We start from the raw sequence: 25,283 nt of genomic DNA, 5'->3' as shown, positions 1-25,283 counted from the left end.
AATATCAGTGTTCAGGTTTTAACATAGTAACTTCTGTGCCTATTGAGTCGAGTAACGTAGAGATCTAGCTATCGTCTGGACCGTTGCCAGACGTATGTTTTGTATAGTGAGGTTAAATATTCCTTCCCTCTGTGATTTCTTCTCCACGTCTCCAGACGCTGTTGTGGGGGTTAGCAACACTCCTGAGGTTCGGGAGCCGCCTATGGGCACGATGTCTCTCGAAGGATGTCTTTAAGGTGGCGAGATTAGAATCCCAGGGCGAGATTCCTTGGCAGACGCCATGGCCTACCGCCACGAGTCAACCTTTCCCGGGGCCAGGCGCTCCGAGCTAGCGAGCGAGCCTGTAAACAACTTTGGCCCTCTGACTCCGTCGTATGATCATGGTCTGTCTACTGTTCTTGGTTATATGTATGGAGCCGTATTAATATCCATGCTTGGGGATGACTAGCAGAAATATAGTCATCCCAGGTTAAGTATTGAGCCACTGAATGAGAGTCCTCCCCTACAAACGCCGTGTGTCGCTGACTGGCCGACCCCCCCCGCGAATCTACCAGTATCTCTCGTGGTTAAGGTCAGGTAACCAGCGACGCCGAACAAAGCGGGGACCTTCCGTCAAGCCACACCTACCGCGGTTATATAAGACGTCACCTGGCTTTCATCGCTCTCTTTCTACTTACCGCCACCAACAAGCAACATCCCTCAACAGCTCCATACACACGCTCCCTCAGAAAGCTCCTCGCCCTATAGGAACTCTGAGCAAGCTTCGCCCGACGTAGTATCTCTTTAACACTGTGCTGTGCAACAATATATATACGAGAAACACTGTGATTTTCTATTTCTACCTCAATCCTGAGTGTTGGATATATTTCATGTACGTACGTTGTGAGGCCAAATAAGAGACCCTGACAACCTGCCACGACAGTACGCTACAATATCTTGTGAATAATAATTACGGAATCTCATTTGTCAAGGTAATAATACCACAATGTCTAATGAAGTAATAAGTATTTCAGGGAGTTTAATGAGGTAATAAGTTCTTGAAGTGTTTGATGACTTAATAACTTAATTGCGGTTCTGTTTTGTCTGAGTGAATCTAAGATGCATCTTATCCACTCACTGTATTAATAAATATTGAATTAGTAATCTACGAGTATCACCACTCTCTTCCTTCTAAACATTGGTTCCCAGAAAATAATACTTATTCACGTGCCTATACATCTACCACACTACCCAAAGCTTTCCATAAGTTATGTTATCTTCTAACTCAAAAGTCTGGTGGTGACAGCCTACTTGTAAATATAATAAGTGCACTGAGAATAACATGGTTCCCAGACTAACCCATCTATAAGAATAGCCGTAAAACAGAGTATACTTCAGAAAGGTGAGAACATTGAAACTGAGTAAATATAATATATATGAAAGAAATGAAAGACTTGGAAAGTACAAGAAAAGAAAGATAAGACATGTATGTACATTGTGGAACTAACGACACAGCATAGAAATCATTGAATAAATACATCATGAAAGTTTAATATAAAGAACATACATAACTGAGGAGAGAATTACTTGTATAAGAATATAAAGTATATTTATAAATAAAGAATGGAAGAATAATAACAGAGAAAAGAATATCTGGATGGTAAATTATAAAATGAGAAGAACTCGGCCCGTTACAACCTGAGTGTCCAGTTATGCCTGGGTGAATTGAAGTAACATCTTATCCACTCACTGTGTTAATAAATATTGAATTAGTAATCTACGAGTATCACCTCTCTACTCCTTCTAAACATTGGTTCCCAGAAAATAATACTTACTCACGTGCCTATACATCTACCACATTACCCAAAAACTTTCCATGAGTTATGTTATATAATAAAAAGTCTGGGTGGTGGCAACTTACCCGTTGTAAGTATAATAAGTGTTGTACTAAGAATAACATGGTTCCCCAGACTAACCCATGTATGAGAATATAAGTAAAACAGAGTAAATACTTCAGAAAGGTAAGGACATATAAATTTAGAAAATATAATATACAAGATATGAAAAGAAATGAAAGACTTGGAAAGTATAAGAAAAGACAGATAAGACATGTATGTAAATTGTGGAACTCAAGCCACAGCATAGAAATTATTAAGTAAATACATCATGAAAGTTTAATATAAAAAACATGCATAACTGAGAAGAGAATTACTTATATAAGAATACTAAATACGAATATAAAGTATATTTATAAATAAAGAATTGAATAATAATAACAGAAAAGAATATCTGAATGGTAAATTATAGAGAAACGGCCCGTTACATCACGGGTTCGATTCCCGGGCCGGTGGAAGTTGTTTGGACTTACTTCCTAGCCCCCATTAGTCCCTGTTCACCTAGCAGTAAAGTAGGTACCTGTTGTAAGTCGAAAGTTGCGAATTCGTATTCAGGGAGTTGTTCGAGCTTCCAATAACTTGATGACATAAACCACTGACTCTTCAGGCTTCTACGCCCTTGACTCTTCATGCTTCTACGCCCTTAACTCGTGAGACATAAAGGCAAGCATGAACTTAGCATACTTCCCTGTTGGGCGCTGTAAACGCTTCTGCGCTTCACCTTACACAAGGATGTAGGGGGGGTGCCCAAGAAAAAAAAATCAACAGAGAAACGGTGGACATCGCGGGCAAGATGAGTGTTACGAGCCCACGGCCTTGCCACAGTACACAGGATGCCAAATCCACCGAGCATTGCCCGTTAAAATACCTGTAAAAGAGAGAGAGTGAAGCAACATTGCGGCAAAGAGAAAGGAAAGAAAGATTATCAACTAAAGGAGGAAAGTCAATAAGACAAAAACCCTTTGATTCCACCCTATCTAACAGTTGAATAGCCACCCCAGATATGAGAGCAGTACTCCAAGATAGGACGAATGAATCCCTTATATACTTGAAGCAACTGCTCAGGAGTGAAGTAGCTACGGCATCTGCACAGCATTCCCAGCTTTTGGGAGGTAGCTTTAGTAATGTTGAGGATGTGTGACTTCCATGTGGTTATCTATGCTAGGCAAAACATTAGAGCCAGCCAGGTGAGGGTACAGGGAGATGATGTTTTTGGAGAATCCAATTGGTGTAAAATTAATTTAAAGGGGGTGGACTTATTTATTGTTGGGTGTATCTACAGATCCCCAAACTGTAACTTATTAAACCAAAGGAACTTAAGAGCCTTAATAGATAGCGCAACGGAGCTCAACCTTAGCCACCCCCTTATCATAGGGGACTTTAACTATAGCAATATCGACTGGAAAATGAGCTCACCCCAAATGACTTAAATAACCTCGCTAATCTTTTTTTGTAGAATCTCTGAGAGATAATTTTCTGTTCCAACATGTTAAGGATATGCTAGTGGACTAAGAAGGATGTCCCCTACCAACCTCTCGACGTCCCCTTTGAAGCCGACACTACCGACGTACACGCCATCACAATCACACTAAAAGGTATGTCCCTCAATATTGTCAATGCCTATGGCCTGGCACTTGACATTATTAGGGACCTGCCACGCTTTGCCATAAACAGATAAATTGTACCGGGAATTTTCACCCAACACACTCATCATTCTGTCACTTTATGTAAACTGCTGACAAAACCCATGACCCCTCAGGCTTTTACACCCTTAATGCACGAGTCATAAAAGCAAGCATGAACTCCGCATGCTTCCCAGATGGGCGCTGTAAACGCTTCACCTTGCACGGGATGTAAGGGGGTGCCCAATAAACTAGCCCCCTCGGGGGAAATCTAAAAAAAATACAAAATCTACTTTGTTTATATTCAAGTTCAACTGTATATTGTACAAGGAATCTGCATAACTGCATAGTTTTAGTTTATATTGTAGTGGATTTCTCCCCTACAAACGCCGTTTGTCGCTGAGTAGCCGACCCCGCGAATTCCACAGTGTGTGCCTCGTGGTCTGGGTCAACCAGTGCCGCCATACATCACGGAGGTCAACTACTAAGCCACGCCTACACCAACCAGCAAGCAACACCTCATCCTCCTCCGCCTGCCTGGCGGTCCTCGCTCCCGCCGGAGAGCATGGCGACCCACAGGCTGGTCCTCCTCTGAGCACCCTCACCAACCAGCTCTCTCTACATCGCGCTTGTAACCATGCTGCCTTCCCAGCACCAAGCTGCATTGTACATCCAATACAACATGTATACATGAGAGCACATTGTGAGTTTCCTTTCTCCATCCCATCCTGAGTGTGAACCAAGCATCCCATACCCCACAATATACTGTACATTCTTATTCATTTGTATGACACCTTTACTGAATAATTATTATATTTTTGTTATTACTATTAAGTATTAAAAATCATGGAGGAATTTTACTCGGGCCACTTGTTTCGACATGGCCACGTCTAGTAGGTGGCCAACTGGCTGGCCATAAGGTAAATATATATGATTAGGTAAAAATATATATAACATAAATAACAAACAAATATGATTTAATATATAGATAATTAATATAATAAAAATAAATAAGATAATAAAAATAAATGATATAAATAAATAAGATAAACAATAACATATATAATAATAAGGTAAAGGAATGGCGGCAGCCCGGGTAAGTCAATCAGTGTTGCCAAACTTGGAGAATTATCCCCAGATTTAGGGAACCTGAGGCAAATGGGGAATCAACTGTTAATTTGAGGAATTTGGGCAGAGGCAGAATATTTGATGCAGTTACCTGTGGGGTATGAGATGTTTGGTTCACACTCAGGATGGGATGGAGAAAGGAAACTCACAATGTGCTCTCTATATACATGTTGTATTGGATGTACAATGCAGCTTGGTGCTGGGAAGGCAGCATGGTTACAAGCGTGATGTAGAGAGAGCTGGTTGGTGAGGACGCTCAGAGAAGGACAGCTTGTGGGTCGCCATGCTCGCCAGCGGGAGAGAGGACCGCCAGGCAGGCGGAGGAGGAGAGAGGACCGCCAGGCAGGCGGAGGAGGAGAGAGGACCGCCAGGCAGGCGGAGGAGGTGTTGCTGGCTGGTTGGTGTAGGTAGAAGGAGAGAGATCACCACGAGGTCAGGTCTTAAATAGCGGGGGTTGGCGTGGCTTAGTAGTTGACCCCCGCTCCGTGATGTATGGCGGCGCTGGTTGACCTAGACAACGAGGCATACACTGGGGAATTGGTGGGGTCGGCTAGGCAGCGACAAACAGCGTTTGTAGGGGAGAATTCCACTACAATACTCCCCCTTCCCTCCAGGCGGTGTAGGAGACTTGTTGTCTGCAGGGTTGCATAGCACATGTGAGGCAGAACGGGCGGTGCATGCCTCATGTGAGACAACGGCGATGGCGTGGATGAGCCGGTCGCTGGGGACAACTGTCTAGATACACAATATCTGTGGGAGTAGAGAGGGAGAATAAGGGTGTGTGGAGGCGATGAATGTTGTGCTTCCCTCACGGCAGGTACCGAGTCGTCAGATGCGCCTGCTGAGGTGTGTGGGCCTGGGTCAGGAGCAGGGGCTGAGTCAGCAGAAGCGGATGAGGGCTCGTGACAGCAGTTGGGTCCACGACAGCAGCAGGGTGCAGGACATTAGCAGGGAGTACCTGGGGGAGAAAAGAGGGGTGTGTGTGTCCGCACTCAGGAACAGAGGCCGCGTCAGGAGCGGCAGGGGTTACTGCTGGGCCGGGGTCGGCGTCTGAGGCAGGACGGGTGTGCTGGGGTCGGTAGGACGTGGTGCTTGGGGCAGGAAGAGGAGCTGGTGTCTGCTTAGAGTAGCAGAGCTGCTTCTGTGTGGATAAGCCAGTCTTCCATGCTGCTTGAAGACTGGGAGCGTGATCAGTTTCTCCTCCATCCTGTGTGAGTGCGAATCTCCGGGAGTCACCATTTGTGGGGTATGAAATTGTTTGGTTCCGTGGTGTATGGCGGCGCTGGTCGCCATGCTCGCCAGCGGGAGAGAGGACCGCCAGGCAGGCGGAGGAGGAGAGAGGACCGCCAGGCAGGCGGAGGAGGTGTTGCTGGCTGGTTGGTGTAGGTAGAAGGAGAGAGATCACCACGAGGTCAGGTCTTAAATAGCGGGGGTTGGCGTGGCTTAGTAGTTGACCCCCGCTCCGTGATGTATGGCGGCGCTGGTTGACCTAGACCACGAGGCATACACTGGGGAATTGGTGGGGTCGGCTAGGCAGCGACAAACAGCGTTTGTAGGGGAGAATTCCACTACATACCTATCTATTAATTTGAATTCTAGTGCAACAGCAGAAAGGATTTTCTCAGCTGTAAACATCTCAAAACAAAACAGACACAGATTGTCAACAACAACACTAGTTGGGCTGCTCCACTCTATAGATATGTGAGATATAATCCTTGCTTCAATATTTCTGTTGATGTTAGTGAAGAAGATGACTTTATATACGTATAAGGACAGTGACTCTGAGTAACGCAGTGAATGTATGAACACTTAAACGGGTTTTGTTATGAAGTAGCCCAAGAGGAAAGGCATTGATAAGCTTGAAATAATCATAATTTATGAATTCTATGTCTTCATTGAAAATAAACTTTTTTTTTATAGAGTAACTGTACATAGTATAAGGAAACGTGAAGTGATTTAGTTTAACTTATTATTACGGTGACTTTACTGCTGTTATTTGGTAATTTATATTGTGTACGTTGAATTGTTTACACTTACACTTCTATGAATGAAAAACAATTGTCTGAAAAGCAATGGAAGTGATTATATGAATCACTTCCATTGATTTTTATTTCATTGAAGGTGCACTGTATAACACCAGTGTTGTACAGTGCACCTTCACTGTTTTACACCAGTGTTGTACAGTGCACCTTCACTGTATAACACCAGTGTTGCACAGTGCACCTTCACTGTATAACACCAGTGTTGTACAGTGCACTTTCATTGTATAACACCAGTGTTGTACAGTGCACCTTCACTGTATAACTCCAGTGTTGTACAGTGCACCTTCACTGTATAACACCAGTGTTGTACAGTGCACCTTCACTGTATAATACCAGTGTTGTACAGTGCACCTTCACTGTTTAACTCCAGTGTTGTACAGTGCACCTTCACTGTATAACACCAGTGTTGTACAGTGCACTTTCTTGTATAACACCAGTGTTGTACAGTGCACCTTCACTGTATAACACCAGTGTTGTACAGTGCACTTTCTTGTATAACACCAGTGTTGTACAGTGCACTTTCTTGTATAACACCAGTGTTGTACAGTGCACCTTTACTGTATAACTCCAGTGTTGTACAGTGCACCTTCATTGTATAACACCAGTGTTGTACAGTGCACCTTCACTGTTTAACACCAGTATTGTACAGTGCACCTTCACTGTATAACACTGGTGTTGTACAGTGCACTTTCACTGTATAACAGCAGTGTTGTACAGTGCGCCTTCACTGTATAACTCCAGTGTTGTACAGTGCACCTTCACTGTTTAACACCAGTATTGTACAGTGCATCTTCACTGTATAACACTGGTGCTGTACAGTACATCTTCATTGTTTAACACCAGTGTTGTACAGTGCACCTTCACTGTATAACAGCAGTGTTGTACAGTGCACCTTCACTGTATAACTCCAGTGTTGTACAGTGCACCTTCACTGTTTAACACCAGTATTGTATAGTGCATCTTCACTGTATAACACTGGTGTTGTACAGTACACCTTCACTGTATAACTCCAGTGTTGTACAGTGCACCTTCACTGTATGACACCAGTGTTGTACAGTGCACCTTCACTGTATAACTCCAGTGTTGTACAGTGCACCTTCACTGTATAACACCAGTATTGTACAGTGCATCTTCACTGTATAACACTGGTGTTGTACAGTACACCTTCACTGTATAACACCAGTGTTGTACAGTGCACCTTCACTGTATGACACCAGTGTTGTACAGTGCACCTTCACTGTATAACTCCAGTGTTGTACAGTGCACCTTCACTGTATAACACTGGTGTTGTGCAGTGCATCAAGAGTAAAGCGGGTGATATTTATTATTTTCTATCATTTTCAATCTTCCAAAACAATCAATCATTATTTCCCTCTGGTTATATGTATAGAGTCACTATACACAATAAGAAATGTTTTATTTTCAATTAATAAATTGTTAACCCATTCTGGTATTTTATAATTTTAGTATATCTTCTTTATCTATTGTATTTCAACTTTTATATTCACTTTCCCATAAGTGGAAGGAAATATGTGGAATGGGAAGTTGGGGTGAAGTTTTGCCTGGAGACTTGGGGTACTTTGGTCGGCACTGGTTGGCAACACTGTAGTCGCCAGCAGTTTGAAGGAAGGTCGAGGGAAAGACTGTTACTATTATTATTGCTAGTTTTAGTGTAGTGTGACGGGTGGTGTGAGATAATGGTGCTGTTGAGGAGTACTGGTGCCTTTTGTGAGTATAAGAGTTTTTTATAACAGGTACATCATTACAACATAGGTTTGGCGATATTAACTGTACACCCGCCGGCAGCCCTACGTTCCCTCTCACTCGCCTCCACTCCCTCACTCTCACCTTCACTCCCACCTCCACGCTCTCACCTTCACTCCCTCACCTCCACTCCCTCACTCTCACCTTCACTCCTACCTCCACGCTCTCACCTTCACTCCCTCACCTTCATTCCCTCACTCTGACCATCACTGTCTCGAAGGTTTATTCTATACTATAACACTTGTTGTTGTCTATGTTAAGTGTTGCCCTATTGTTATTAAAGGTTTTGCCTTCTGACTCACTTAACCTAACCTTAAACAACAGTCTGTCAATACAAATGCTGTACCTGTATCCACTCCTTAATTATTCCACCAACACCGGCACATGATAAAGGCATGTAAAGAACACCATTTTCAATGTAGTTTTCATGGTGATAACGTTGGTGTAATATTTACAGCACAGTTATGACCCTTCCTACTACCCTGTCAGTCTTGACCTCATTTGCAGGGCTTTGAAACAGAGGGAAAATGTGGTATTAATATCCTAACCTAACTTCACCTAACTTAACTTCACCTGGTCATTATACTCACCACCTGTGAAATAGTACAACACTATAGTGCCTAGTGCAGTTTTTCACAACAACTTCGCATATCTAATAAAAGATATTTAGATAAATTTTTACTTTAGGACACGAGTCCCTAGGGGTTCACCAATATGTTTTTCCAGTGTATTTTTGTCAGAAATTGCTCGTTTTTTGCCCCCCCCCCCCAAGCACTAATGGGGAAGAACCTGGGAAATCGGAGGTTTTGGGTGGGACGCGCTATGTCTTTAGTTAGAAGTGGAAGGACCAGGGATAGGTTCAGGGTCATCACTACCTGGTCCAACTAATTACCCAAATGTAGCCGCAATGAAGTCAAATAATGGTCCTACATGAATAAATCGGACTGCCAACCACTTCTCGACTAGTATTTGGTGTCACAAAGTCACAAAAAATTGGAAAACTTAATTTAAACTGAGTTAATAGATCGCTTGCTTGTACCGAGGGAGCGAGTAATTACCCAAATGTACCCAAATGTTGCAATGAAGTCAAATGATGGTCCTACAAGCGTAAATTGGGCTGTGAATCACTTCTCGATTATTATTTGTTGTCATAAAGTCACAAAAAATTGTTAAACTTAATTTAATCCGAGTTGTGTTAGGTTAGGTACATGCACTCGATCTATTAACTCAGATTAAATTAAGTTTACCAATTGCTTGTGACTTCGTGACACCAAATACTAGTCGAGGTTAGGTTAGGTACATGCACTCGATCTATTAACTCAGATTAAATTAAGTTTACCAATTTTTTGTGACTTCGTGACACCAAATACTAGTCGAGAAGTGATTTGCAGTCCGATTTATTCATGTTGGACCATTATTTGACTTCATTGCGGCTACATTTGGGTAATTAGTCGGACCCACTCTACCTCCTTGAACGATTACAGAACCACTGGTTCTTGTCCTTTCTATGTTTACAAGGCAATTTACAGTACGGGCACTCAACAGACGTATGGAGTACACCATGATTTCGTAAGAATTGGATAGAATTATCGTCTTTCTCGTAAAACTTGACAATAAACTTAAAATAATCGTAGGAGCACGAATCACACCCAACCTCCACCATGGCCATTGTCTGACTGGTCATTGAAATTCAAATCCATACCCTGGCTGCTACCTTTGAAAAAATTCAAATGTGATTGGTCGAAAAAAAATTGCGTGATGATATTGATACATCATTGGTCACGAATGGATGATGTCAGTCAATATTGGGCATGCGTGATGCATAATTAACTCGGTTTCACGCATATAACATCTCTTCGCAGACGAAGACTGAAAAGTACATAAAATCAATTAAATTCAATTGTGTCGCTATTATCCATTTCCGCCATGTATATATGGGGTTCAAAATGCTCAGAATAGGGAGATCTAAATGTTTCAGTACAGTCGTTTATAACTTTGGGGTGCTCTACGTCCTAAAGTAAAATAAGTCGGGGAGTAGCTATACAGTACAGTAGGGGGCAGGGAAAAAACACTTTTATTTGAGTTGCAGGCTGCACTTTTCAGGCATCGTTTGTATGGCTGTAACAAACACCTGTGCAAAATTTCATGCCATTTCATGCATACTTACCCTGCCGCATCGCGAACGACTTTTTGTCAACTTTTAGTGTATACCAAAAATTAGGTGTCATTTAATGTTTTCCAGGATAATGATAAATTTTACATGGGTGACATCGATTTAATTCACATGTTATTTTACAGGTACACCGTATAGAAAATCATTACAAGTTCATATTGAAATTCTTTTTTGTGCGGAACCTTGGCATCATTTTCCTAGACAATAATCTTTGCCTAATATATCCATCTCTCGATTCGTATCCCGTCACTTCAGTGCAAGCTTCAGTCATCACTTTTATGCCTCTCTCGACCGCCTGAGTGCTGTTTGGCCACTTGGGCACCACTAATGGTGTCTCAAGAATGTCATTAACCTGTAGATTTGACAGAGAAGCAATGTAAGGAGGCTCAGTCTTGAGTTCATTCCTCCAGTTAATCATGGAATGATAGTTTTTGCTTGCCACTTTAGTTTCGGAGTCACCACCTTTCTCATGTTGACTACAGGAGGCACATCCTCATTCCCATCTCCATCTTTACCCTCCTCATCAGTATAGTTTAACAAATTCTCGTCAACAGCAGCATCAGAATCTTCCTCCTCCTCTTCAGATCTGCCAGTGCATTCTTCCTTTTGCTGATTCTCCTCTCTAATTTTTCTTATCATTGAGACAGCTTTTTCTCTAACAGTCATGTCCTCATCTGCCATAAAATATGGTGCTTTATTATCCTAATTTGTTGTTCCATTACCCTCAAAAACTTGGGTCGACGAATAAACGAGGCATATCATAAATTAATGATTTCTTGGTCAAAAATCAGGGTCGACCTATAAACGAGGTAGAATTATATACGAATATATACGGAGTAAGACACACAAGGAAACATACATTACCAAGTTGAGCCGCCGCCCTCCTCCTTGATTACCTCCAGCTTTTCTTTAGTGGTTTTAACTGCAGGTTTTCATCTTGGTAGTATTTTATTAATGTTCTTAATGTGTTAGGTAGTAAATTGCAGTTCAGTAGTTGTGTACTATTAATCATTAGTTAGGTAGGTTTCTTTGTTGTCTGGGAACTGATTTCATGCTTTAGGGGACAGATATTGAGGTTGTCTTGTCATTGGGGAACTGAACCCTATTTTTCCCACGTATTTTTTTATTCGTTATATGAAAAATTGCTTAACTGTTTCTTCGGGAACCTAACCCATTTGTAGAGTGAGGGATATATACCTATACCCTTTCCTTACTAACCTGGCCCGTAAGCCACGCCCCTCATCTATAGCTACAAATATCTGATTGGTTCCCCCGAGTGTTTTACAGTCCCCCCCCTGTGAAGTGCTAATGCCTTGAAATGATTTGCATTTAGATAGTTCAGATATTAAACATTATTGTAGATAATAACAGGTCTGCTTACCTATTGTGAACATATTTAGTTTAAATATTCTATGAACCAACCGGCTATTAGTATAGAAGAGGGGTGGGGCTTACGGGCCAGGTTAGTGTTGAAATACTATTCAACATGCCCTTCAAATTCGTGGGGGTTATGTTCTCAAAATGGCCGCAAATTGCCAAATCCGCGAGTAACATTTGCTGACCAGGGGAGGTACATATTTACTTGTAAGATCTTGTATTTCGTGAGTACAGTAATATAGACTGGAAAAATTGTGCCAAATTAAAATTGTGCTAAATGCAACTACATAAACTAATGGGAAAAAAAAACAATATAGACTGGCCACTCTATATCAACCTCTGATTTTCCCATTTATAACCTCCAAATGATACAAGTTCGTCCTTTATAGACCTGATTGTGCTTTCTGGGAACTAGCTTTTAGGCCTTCCTCAAGTAACTTAATCACACGCTGCTTATCCTGCATCGAGTAATTGGCAAACTTAACTCCCTTATGATAGTCCCGCTTCTCCTTTTCCTTATTTGGCCACTTAGGTGGGTCTGTCCCACCCCCACCAGCACCAGCAGGCGGTAGAGGCCATTATCTTGACTCGACAGGTGGTAGCACCACCCAAAATAGCACACAGTAGCAGCCCGGGCGGTCGCTAGGATGGCGTGGGATGCAATGCGATAGTTGCGTTCTTGTAAACCTCTTTTACATACACCACCGGCAATTTGATCACCAGAACGCTTCTTGGAAACGTTCTTCTTACCTTGTCTTTCCATATTCATCGCTAACACAACAAAATTGGAGAAAACAGCGAAAATCACGGAGCAATCGACAGAAACCGCGCGATTCAACTGTTCACGTGATGTAAACAGAGAGCTCTGGTGTAAACCGTTATTAGTCCTCGCTGTGAAACATTCTTTTTACTTATTCTTTTCATACAGTATTTATGGGTAACAGCTAAATTTGCAAAAAAAGAACAAAATTTAGTGTCTCAAAAAACACTTCACAAACAAAAGACGTGAATCATTTGAACATGTGATGATGAACATGAACTGTAAACATTGCATAACTCCGCGCCACCCTTAAAACATTGAGGATGGAATCGTGTTATAGCCAACATTCGTCTGCAAAAATTCGCATTATACAAACAGCATTCCCCTATTCATCAATCACGTTACAACCAATTCGCGTTGACAAAATACGTGTTGTAGCAGAAATGACTGTAACTGGTATGAGGGCTGTGACATCATTTAAGATGGTGGCCAGTGTTCAGCTGGCTGGATCACGCGTTCAGCTGGCTGGATCACGCATTCAGCTGGCTGGATCACGCGTTCAGCTGGCTGGATCTCGCATTCAGCTGGCTGGATCACGCGTTCAGCTGGCTGGATCACGCATTCAGCTGGCTGGATCTCGCGTTCAGCTGGCTGGATCACGCGTTCAGCTGGCTGGATCACGCATTCAGCTGGCTGGATCTCGGCGAACTAAGCTGGCTGAATCGCAGCGTTCAGCTGGCTGGATCTCACGCGTTCAGCTGGTTTGGATCTCAGGAACTTTCCGCTGAAACGGATCTCCGTTCAGCTATGGCTGGATCACGCGTTCAGCTGGCTGGATCACGTTCAGCTGGCTGGATCTCCGCGTTCAGCTGGCTGGATCTGCGTTCGCTGGCTTTGGATCTCACGTTGCGGCTGGCTGGATCTCTTCACGTTCAGCTGGCGGATCCGCGATCGCTGGTTGAAGGGATCTCACGTTCAGCTGGCTGGGATCGCAGCGTTCATGGCTGGATCTCACGTTCAGCTGGTTGGATCTCTCGTTCACGGCTGGCTGGATCTCCGTTCAGCTGGCCGGATCGCAGCGTTCAGCTGTGGCTGGATCTCCGCGTTCAGCTGGCTGGATCTCACGTTCAGCTGGCTGGATCCGCCGCGTTCAGCTGGCTGGATCTCCGTTCGCTGAAAACGGATCGCAGCGTTAAGCTGGCTGGATCCACTGCGGCGTTCAGCTGGCTGGATCTCCGTTCAGCTGTTTTGGATCTCACGTTCGCTGGCTGGATCCGCAGCGTTCAGCTGGCTGGATCGCAGCGTTCGAAGCTGGCTGGATCTACTCACGTTCAGCTGGCTACAGATCTCGCTGGCTGGATCCGCGGCGTTCGCTGGCCCCCCACACAGATCTCCGTTCAGCTTCCTGGCTGGATCTCCCAAAATTTCAGCTGGCGCAAGGGATCAAGCATTCAGCTGTGGTTGGATCTCGCGTTCAGCTGGTTGGATCACAAGTGTTCAGTTGGCTGGATCACCGGGCTGGCTAGCTGGATCTCCGCGTTCAGCTGTGGCTGGATCTCACGTTCAGCTGGCACAGATCCCACGCGTTCAGCTGGCTGGATCACGCAGCGTTCAGCTGGCTGGATGCAGCGTTCAGCTGGTTGGATCGCGTTCAGCTGGCTGGATCGCAGCGTTCAGCTGGCTGGATCTCGCGTTCAGCTGGCTGGACCCGCAGCGTTCGCTGGTTGGATCTCGCGTTCAGCTGGCTGGATCTGGCGTTCAGCTGGTTGGATGGTCAGCTGGCTGGATCACGGCGTTCAGCTGGTTGGATCGCAGCGTTAGGTTGGCTGGATCTCGCATTCAGCTGGTTGGATCCAGCGTTCAGTTGGCTGGATCTCGCGTTCAGCTGGTTGGATCACGTGTTCAGCTGGCTGGATCACGTGTTCAGCTGGTTGGATCTCGCGTTCGCTGGCTGGATCGCGGCGTTCAGCTGGCTGGATCTCACGTTCAGCTGGCTGGATCTTGCTTCAGCTGGTATGATCACGCGTTCAGTTGGGCTGGATCTCGCGTTCAGCTGGTTGGATCCGCAGCGTTCAGTTGGCTGGATCTCACGTTCAGCTGGTTGGATCTCGCGTTCAGCTGGCTGGATCACGTTGGCTGGATCACCACGTTCAGCTGGTTGGATCACGCGCGTTCAGTTGTCTTTTATTGCTGGCTGGGATTCTGCCCGCCGGGCTGGATTCTGCTGCCATTAGCTGAATTGCCTGGCTGCTGGATCACGCTGCTCAGCTGGCTGGATCACGCTGCCAGCTGGCTGGATCTCACGCTAAGCTGGCAGGATCACGCGGCTCAGCTGGCTGGGATCACGCCAGTTTCGCTGCTGACTGCTCAGCTGGCTGGATCACGCGTTTCAGCTGGCTGGGATCACGCTGCTTCAGCTGGCTGGCTCACTGCTCAGCTGGCTGGGACTGTAATGCTGGGCTCAGCTGCTGGATGGCCAGCCTGCTGGCTGGGATCACGCGTCTGCTGGCTGGGATCTCTGCCCAGCTGGCTGGGACCACGCTCAGCTGGTTGATCTGCCAGCTGGCTGGATTCGCGCTCGTGCTGGCTGATCACGCTGCTCAGCTGGCTGGATCACGCTCAGCTGGCTGGATCACGCTCGCTGGGCTGGCCTCGATTCAGCTGGGCTGGGATCACGCGGCTCAGCTGGCTGGATCTGCTCAGCGGCTGGATCACGTGTCTGGCTGGCTGGATCACGTTCAGCTGGTGGGATCTCGCTGCTCAGCTGGCTGGATCACGGCTGCTCAGCTGGCTGGGATCTCACGTTCAGCTGGGCGGGATCTTTGCGCTCAGCTGGTGGCGATCACGCTGCTCAGCAGCTGGGATCTCGCTCAGCTGGCTGGGATCACGCCAGCTGGCTGGATCTCACGCTCTGCTGGTTGGATCTCGCGTTCAGCGGCGATCTCACGTTCAGCTGGCTGATCACACGCCTCAGCTGGCTGATCACGTCAGCTGGGCTGGGATCTCGCTCAGCTGGGCTGGGATCTCGCTCAGCTGGCTGGATCACGCTGCTCAGGCTGGCTGGCCTCACTGCCCAGCTGGCTGGATCTCGCTCAGCTGGCTGATCACGCTGCTCAGCTGGCTGGGATCACGCAAGCTCAGCTGGCTGATCTCGCTCAGCTGGCTGATCACGGGTTTTAGCTGGCTGATTCGCTCAGTGGCTGGATCACGCTGCTCAGCTGGCTGGATCACGCTGCTCAGTTGGCTGGGATCGCTGCTCAGCTGGCTGGATCACGCCTTCCAGCTGGCTGGGATCTCGCTCAGCTGGCTGGGATCTCGCGCCTGTGCTTGGCTGGATCTTCACGTTCAGCTGGCTGGACTACGTCTCAGCTACTGGATCACGCCAGCTGGCTGGGATCTCGATCAGCTGGCTGGACTGCCCGCTCAGCTGGCTGGATCTCACCAGCTGGCTGGGATCTCACGCTCATCTGGCTGATCTCGCTCAGCTGGTTTGATCACGCTCAGTTGGGCTGGATCTGCCTGGCTGGATCTCATGCTCAGCTGGCTGGGATCTGCCTTCATCTGGCTGGGATCTCGCTCAGCTGGGCTGGGATCACGGCTCAGTTGGCGATCTCTGTCGCCCATCTGCTGGATCTGCTCAGTGGGCGATCTCGCTCAGCTGGCTGGGATCACGCTCAGCTGGGCTGGGATCTCACGCTCAGCTGGTTGGGATCTCGCTCAGCTGGCTGGATTCATGGTCATCTGCTGATCTCGCTCAGCCAAGGGATCACGCGGCTCAGTTGGCTGGGATTCAAGAACTCTACTTATATTTTACTACCAAATATAAGACTTATTATAGGTAGTGCTCATAAATTAAAAACGAAAAAATCGTGCGAAATGCGAGATTTACTGTACAAAGAAATGTATATTCCTTTGTGTTTGCCTTAGATTGGCTCATTTTTACCTTGTATTATATACAGGTAAATATATATACAGAACCTCACTTTACGCTGGGTCAATTGAACCCACGGCGAACCGCGAAAGCGAAACGTAGAAAGTGAATAACATAACATATGGGATTAATTGAAGAGACCACGCCGCACTCTTCAACCCACTCTTCTTTTCCACACACGTGACGCTTGTAAAAATAACATCTTAACTTTTATATAGTATGCACACACACATAATATTGAAGGGAACAATCAATAAGAGAATAAAATGATTGTAGGTTAGGTTGTAGAAAACAAGTATGTTAGGGGTTAACACTTATGTTAGTAGAAGAGAGATGGGTCAGCTGCACGGGAATGGAGGCTGGTTCCGGGAGGCAGAGGGAGGCAGGCTACTGTCCTTCAAGTGAGTCTTCATCACTGCCTATCCACAACCTATTAGTGCCTCTGAAAACTCTCAAAGTCACCACATCATTGTCTCTGCCACTATCACTGCTTCTGCTGGCTGTGGTGGGTTGCGGCGAAGAACTGTAATGCTTTTGCTGACGGGCTGGTGTTGATGTTGTCGTGATACACCGGGTATGTAGGGATTCTATAGGCTCGCAACAGCGGGTAGTGAAGACTTCATACTGGTTATCGCCAGGGTCATCGAAAGGAGGAGCTTGAGTTTTCAACACACCGAGGCACCCCTTACATTACCATGCGACAACTTATGCTTCTTGGGATGACGCACTACCCGCCTCTTTCACTGACGCCACTCATCATCATCTAACATCTCGCCGGCAGTCACATCAGATCCCTATCACCTCCAGGATGTCGCCGCAGTGGTCTTCGAGAAGCCTGCAGCTGTAACACTTCGCGGCAGCCTTCTGGCAAGGTCCACTGCTACTGCAACAGTCTGAACTCTCACCAGTCGCTGATTTACTCACCTCCCACCTAATACCTTTGGTACCATTACGTTCATGTGATTCCATCCGCTAAGCTACAGACAGCTGATCCCATGCTCCACCAAGAAGTTCTCATAGTTTTCATGCTAAACTTTCTCCAAAATTGTTTCACAAGTACTTCCTGTCACCAACTGTTGTTCTTCGCTTCTTGCTAACAAGTCACCCGCACAAGAACTCATCCTTGGTGCTGGTATAGTCAGCCAGGAGCTTAAACTTTTGCAGAGAATGGCCACATTGGCATCAATTTTGGTCTGGCGGGCTGTATTAATGACGAGTGGTTGGGAGGAAGGAAGACCACTTTACGCTAGTACCACCTAACAGTTGGGGGCGAAATTCGGTGCTGCTGTCAAGAGCAACAAATCTTGAATGGAACATTCTGTTGCTCACAGTACTTCTTCACTGCTGAACGAACAGTCATCAAACCAGGTAGGGACAGGAAGAACATCCACGCCTTTACGGGCGGTCAGCTGTGCGGAGGCTTAGCTTGGTCATGTCCATGCTCTTTTGTAGGCGGCGGGTTTATGCGGCTGTGTGATCACCGAGAATCCTGAGCTTTACAGGTACCGGAGGCATTATGGTAAACAGGACGGTGATAGCGCCTCCTTCGTAACTGGATCCCCTGGCCCTCGACACTTGTTGGCATTCTCTTTCACAACGAAGGTCGGAAGGAAGCTCTAAAAAGACCAGATTCCGTCCATATAAACACCTGGTCGCCGGTGTACTGTCCTCGCCCATAATCTCACGTGAAAACGGAGGAAAATCCTGCCGCGAACACGGGTCGGTAATGCTTCTTTCACCACCATCGTTAATGTTGGTGATCTTGTTCCTCTTCTTAAATCTCTGCAACCACCAGGAGGAAGCATTGAAGGGTTTTGGCTCGTGAATTCCTGCATCTTGACGTGACACTGCAGCATACAATCACGTATGCATTTCTTAACTGCGCCTGTGCACCGCCATGTTCCGCCTAAGCCTGATCTAATCAAGTAGCTCACAAGTAATTTCTCTCCAGCCTTGAGAAGCACCTGGTTGTGGCAATATTTGGATTATAGAAGCACCTGTAGACTCAGATGTCTATGTGCCTTTATCTTGGCTGCATCTTCTTAATTGTCCGTGATCGAGATCTGCATCACTATGCTGGCGCCGAGAGATCAACCTGGCTTTGTTCCTTTTCTCCAACTCTAGATGATATTGTATTTAATTTCAGAGGCTTAGGCACGCCAGACTTTGGCTTAGGCTGCTGGGTCCAGGTAATGCAAGGTTTTTGTGGTGGTAAGCAGGTCCTGGGAAGCCATTCTATGGAACAATAGATACCCCATATACAGGTAGCCGAGGGGTGTAACTGCTGGTAGGTCAAGGGTTGAACGCTTCGCCGGGCGGGGGCACGCCATAGTACATTAAACCAATCACAGCTAGTGGGAGGGAGGTGCGATACTGGCCCAATCATTAGTCCGAGCACGCTATATGACGCCACCAATAACGCAACAAAGATATACACTGCGCACCTATCGCTACCGCCTGCTACCGCTTTCCAACATGGTGGAATGGTGGAGAGATGGCAGGAGGTTTGAATCAAAAATGGCGCGCGCGAGAGGACCGCCAGCCGCCTCACAGAAAGGGTACACGCACTGCCAGAAGTGAGCATTCCTGTTCGGGAGGTACAGAAACGTGGAAATACAGAAGTGAAACTCAGAAGCGGGGTATACCTGGTGTGTGTGTGTGTACTGACACAGACACATACATACAGTAGTATATTCAATACAGGTAAAGGAAATTACTGTCGTTAAAATGAATGGCTACCTCTCCCACCCACGAAAATGTCAGCAACTTTAAAACTACATGCAGACATTGTTGGGCACATCCAGGGTGTCATCCGTGAATAATAGAGGACTGCGAAATAAAAATCCGTGAATTATCAGGGCGTACCGTAGTTGTTTTACCTCACTGCCTTTTTTTCTTGTGACAAATTATGCAGATTTTGAAGTTTGTACTGTATTTGGTGATTTTTTTTAAAATGCTCCCATTATGAACTCACCTGTGGTCACTATGTCAATTTTTTTGTAAAATTAAGACAACTTGGTTTTAAAGATGAATTAAGCTGTTTTTGTGAGTCAATCACAAAAAAAAAAAATTGGTAATAAGATGACAACTCCATCATCCACAGAAGCTGATATATGGTTGTCACCTTGTCCACCATATTGACTATTGAGTCTGGTTGAGAATAAAGCTTGGCAACCATCATTCTCATAGTCAGCAAGGTAGAAGCAGTCTAAAAGAGCTACGGTTATCCAATTTGAACACTACTTGCAGCTCAAATAATTTTTGAGACACGTCTTGTGCCCAGCACACCTAGAATAATATAAAGGAAGCAAACTTTCCAGGGACTGTACGATACTGTACTGTACTGCTGGAACAAATGCACTGCCCCTAAGAATTGTTCTGCTTTTATTTATTTTTTCTTCATATTATCTACAGTACAGGAATGTATTTTTTTCTTACAGGCGTGAGGGCTGTATCACTGTTGTAAGGATGAGTGACGTGAAGCAACACAAGGATACTGATAAAGTCGTCCATTCTACTCCTGCTACGGAGTGCCGACGCGTCCCCGGTAATGGCCACTTCACCCTGAACACACTCGGTGAGGCTCGTGTTGCTGTAACTTCACACCCTGCACCAATAATGGCAGATCTTGAATTTGTGGATGCAAGATCACAGGAATCTGCTGCTGAGGAATTCCGTTTATCCCCAGTTCTGAAAAGTCACAGAAGGAGAGTTAATAAGATGAGAATAACTCACAGCCACAAACCTACATGTAGCCACAATACTACAGTTGTAGTTGTTGACCATCAGCTCTCAGGAGGGAGCACACTACCTGAGTCTGCTCACCCCTCAACATTAGATAATACTGTGTTAAAAGTAGTTGACTCACCTGTGTTGGACAGCAGACACATGTTATCACCTCGCCCACAAACATCTAATAGTGAAGCTAGTAATACACGCTCCCCATTTATAAATCATGATGACTGTCCTAGTAAACCTTGACTTTGAACAAATAGATTCTCTGTGTCTGTCAATGGAATCTACTCCAAAGAGAAAATTATCAAAAAACGAATCTAAAAAAACTCCCCTGTCAGACAGAAGCGTAAATTCTTGTCAATATGATGTGCACACAACACCACACAGGACCCGAGCCACAACACCGCACAGGACCTGCCACCAACAAAGATGTCGGGGGTAAAAGGAAAGATGCAGAAGAACGCAATAAAGGGAGAGAGAAGACCGGTGTTGAGGTTCACCAATTACCTTGTGTTAAGAATATTTCTAAAAGATTCTGTCAGAACCCTAAATGTGATGTGAGTGTTGTAGCAGAAAGTAGTAGTGGTGGTGAGAGGGAACAACAGCAGCTCCCTGGCAGGTCCTCCCCTGATATATTTGATGATGAACTTCTGACAGATTCATTTAGTGTCAAAATCTCTGACTCCTTTGATGAAGAATTATGCCAGATGGAAGAAGGATATTATAGCAAATGTGATAAAAACATAGTGAAGCTTGGGGAAGGAAGTGGTGTTAAGTCTCAAGATTCCGAGTTAAGCTTTGCCAGCACTCTGGACTCTCAGCCATTAATTGGCAGATTTAACAACAGAATACAACAATTAACTCCAACACAGCCGCCAGGTGAGTGTCCAACATACAGTATAGGTACAGTAACTATTACTTGTGAGAAGTGTAGGTGTGCCAACTGCAAGGCGTGTGCCAACTGCTTGTAGCTACACACCTATGACACTATAACACCATCCACAACCAACCATGGCACTATAACACCATCCACAACCAACCATGGCACTATAACACCATCCACAACCAACCATGGCACTATAACACCATCCACAACCAACCATGGCACTATAACACCATCCACAACCAACCATGGCACTATAACACCATCCACAACCAACCATGGCACTATAACACCATCCACAACCAACAATGGCACTATAACACCATCCACAACCAACCATGGCACTATAACACCATCCACAACCACCCATGGCACTTTGGATTGTTTAATAATTATCCTGACAGTAATACAGCCGAGAATAGATCCACCAATCACAATCACCTTTACATACAGCCTTCCTTCACCAAGTATTGCCAGGAAAATTTGCCAGTATGAGACTCAGGGTGGGGTCGCTGGATCTCTTGCTTAGTGTACCTTTCAAGTATTTCATTAGAAGTATAATCTAAGTTATTCTTCATTTGTTTTCCTGTCAGTGTAGCATGTTCTTAGCACCCACTCTTCTGACTCTTACAATAGTCTGCCTTTAGGCATTTTTTTTTATTAGTTATGTCTTTTTATTAGGGATTTTACTTATTAAATGCTGCGTTTGCTGCTTTATTCTTCTTTTTATTTTTTCTGTACATCTATCTTCACAAGAAATTACTTCCCAAATACTGTATGCAATATTTTACACTTGTTAAAGTTCCCTGTTGCCTTCCATAATTTATATTTCAGGATTTATTTCCCGCTTGGAAACAACCGTCACTTTATTCTTTACACAGCATTAACTATTAAATCATATTTTTCACCTTTTTTCACCAATATGTTCACGAGGTTTTGTAATGCATTTTCACTATCTGTGATACTATCTGTGATAAGAGCAGAGACAAAACAATTCCTACAATACTACTATCAGTACAAAACAATTCCAACAAGTACTGTACTACTATCAGTACAAAACAATTCCTACAATACTACTACAGGTTGTACTGTACCTCTCTAGTCCGGCATTCTGTGGTCCGGGAACTCCCGTGGTTTGGAACGATTTTAGTTTGTCCAATAGGTAGATAGGCAGCTTTTTTTTTTTTTTTTCCTTTTATCTGCATTATTATTATTATTATTAAAAGTATTAAATTTTGCCCCCTCAGGCCCCAATGTGGGTCAGTGACCTATGCCGGGTTGGGCTAATCCCCATAATAAAATACAACAACAAAGCCTCGAGAATTAAGGTTTGTTTACATCTTGCAGTTCTCTCTCTCTCTCTCTCTGCTTGTCTATACAGAGTACAACATTTAACCCTTCAATATATATGAGCAGCAAAAAGTGCTTTCTTATCTTATGTAGAAATGAGTGATATGTTTTCACGTATAGCACTTACATCATGATCTCACTTTTTTCTTTACCATTTATGGTTAGCTACTTATATTGTTCCATTTATTACATTAAATAACGTTACTTCAAACAAGCATATAAATTTTTTTACATTAATTTTACTACAGCTACAATCAGGGTCTTATTTTCTTCAGTTTTATATGTGAAAAGCAATCAGTCACTGGTTTTTTGTCGCAACAATGCTGCAGCCATCTCGTATCTTCGTGTTAATATTCACGTATTATTAATGAATTGTATTGTTCATTTTGTACACAACATTAATTCAAAAAAATTCAAACATTAATTAAAATATATATGAGCAGTAAATTAGTGTTGCTTTCATATTCTTATATAGAGTAATGATATGTTTTCACATGTCTTACTATCAGAGGCTCTCTTTTTCTTTACCATTATTGTTAGCTACTTCTATTGTTCCATTAAATAACATTAAATAACATTACTTAAAACAACCATATTAATTTTACTACAGCTACAGCCAAGGTCTTATTTTCTTCAGTTTTATATGTAGAACCAGTCAGTCACTGGTTTTGTAATCCATAACAATGCTGTCTCATTTCCTTGTGTGTTTTTAATATTCTCGTATTATTAATGAATTGTATTTTCACACTTAAACATTAAGTCAATCAAAAAACATTCAGTAATAAACAATAATGAATCTTTTGTACATAAGAGAAATGGCGCTGTTTACATGATTGTACGTCGTCTGAACGTTGGTGGGCGTTCAAACCGTCGAAATTTGAGTTTCCCGATCAAAATTTTAATTTTTTTTTTGTGTGTGTTCAAATAAAAACGTTCAGATTATAAACTCTACGATGAGAAAGCATAGAGACATTTAACCCTTCAATATGTCTTCAAAGAGACCATGAAGCAGAGAAAGTGGTGCTAGTGCTTCCAAGCATAAGCACAAGTCACTATCTATCCAGGAAAAGGGTGAATTTCCATGGTCCGGCACCGGTCAGGTCCCGAGGTTGCCGGACTAGAGAGGTACAACCTGTATCAGTACAAAACAATTCCTACAATACTGTACTATCAGTACAAAGCAATTCCTACAATACTGTACTACTATCATTACAAAACAATTCCTACAGTACTACTATAAGTACAAAACATTACAATTCCTACAATACTGTTCTACTATCATTACAAAACAATTCCTACAATACTGTACTACTATCAGTACAAAACAATTCCTACAATACTGTACCACAATCAGTACAAAACAATTCCTACAATACTGTACTACTATCAGTACAAAACAATTCCTACAGTACTGTACAGGTTGTACCTCTCTAGTCCGGGCAACCTGGGACCTTGGACTGGAAGCCGGACCATGGATATTCACCTTTTCCTGGACAGATAATGACTTGCGCTTAAGTTAGCACCACTTTCACTGCTTGCGTGTCTCTTGAAGACATTTTGAAGGGAAATGTCATACAGTAGCTTCTCAAATTTTGATGAAGTTTTAATTCACCGTTTTTATTTGGACAAAAAAATACATAATTTAAAATTTTGGCGGAACCTCGAATTTCAACGGTTTGGACCTGGTTCGCTAACTCAGACGACGTGTACAATCGTAAGCAGCGTTATTTCTCTTATGTACAAAAGATTCATTATTGTTTATTACTGAATGTTCTTTTGATTGAATTAATGTATATGTGCAAAATGGGCAATACAATTCATTAATATAGTAGAATATTTAAACAAACAAGGAAATGACACAGCATTGTTTAGTTGATTACAAAACCAATGACTGACTGGTTCTACATATAAAACTGAAGAAAATAAGACCTTGGTTGTAGCTGTAGTAAAATTAATATGGTTGTTTTAAGTAATGTTATTTAATGTTAATAAACGGAACAATAGAAGTAGCTAAATACAATAGTAAAAAAGAAAAAGAGATCGCATATGTAAGTGCTCTCCACGTGAAAATATATCGTCATTACCTTACATAAGAATATGAAAGCAACACTTATTTACTGTTCATATATATTTTAATTAATGTTTCTGAATTTGTTTTATTGAATCAATGTATGCAGTGTGAAAAATTAACAATACAATTTATTAATAATACGTGGAATATTAGAGGAGACGAGACGGCTGCCGGGCATTGTTTATAAAAGTTTACAAAACCAGTGACTGATTGGTTCTACATATAAAACTGAAGAAATAAGACCCTGAGTTTAGCTGTAGTAAATTAATGTAAAAATGAATATGGTTGTTGAAGTACCTGTAATGTTATTTAATGTTAATAAATGGAACAATATAAGTAGCTAACCATTGATGGTAAAAAAAGGAGACTGCTCCGTATGTAAGTGCGCAACATGTGAAAATATATCGTCATTACTCTACATAAGAATATGAAAGCAACACTTATTTACTGCTCATATATATTGAAGGGTTAAATGTTGTACTCTGTATAGACAAGCAGAGAGAGAGAGAGCAGCCAACTGCCAGATGTAAACAAAACCTTAATTTCGCGCTTTTTTTTTTTTTATGATTAGCC

At 43.7% G+C, this 25,283-nt stretch overlaps 1 protein-coding gene across 1 annotated transcript in view; it reads left to right on the top strand.

The window, feature by feature from the left end:
- Positions 1-8,270: 8,270 nt before the first annotated feature.
- Positions 8,271-25,283, top strand: part of LOC121856697 (helicase POLQ-like) — a gene marked incomplete at its 3' end in the record, with an annotated part of 42,649 nt that continues 25,636 nt past the window's right edge. The window contains 2 exon segments of the mRNA XM_042352388.1: positions 8,271-8,394; positions 20,112-21,285. Of these exon segments, the coding sequence (XP_042208322.1) occupies positions 20,769-21,285 (517 nt within the window).

The sequence above is a fragment of the Homarus americanus genome, unplaced genomic scaffold, assembly GCF_018991925.1.
Source record: "Homarus americanus isolate GMGI-L3 unplaced genomic scaffold, GMGI_Hamer_2.0 scaffold14439, whole genome shotgun sequence".
NCBI classification, from domain to species: domain Eukaryota; kingdom Metazoa; phylum Arthropoda; class Malacostraca; order Decapoda; family Nephropidae; genus Homarus; species Homarus americanus.
This window is presented reverse-complemented; position numbering and strand designations above follow the sequence as displayed.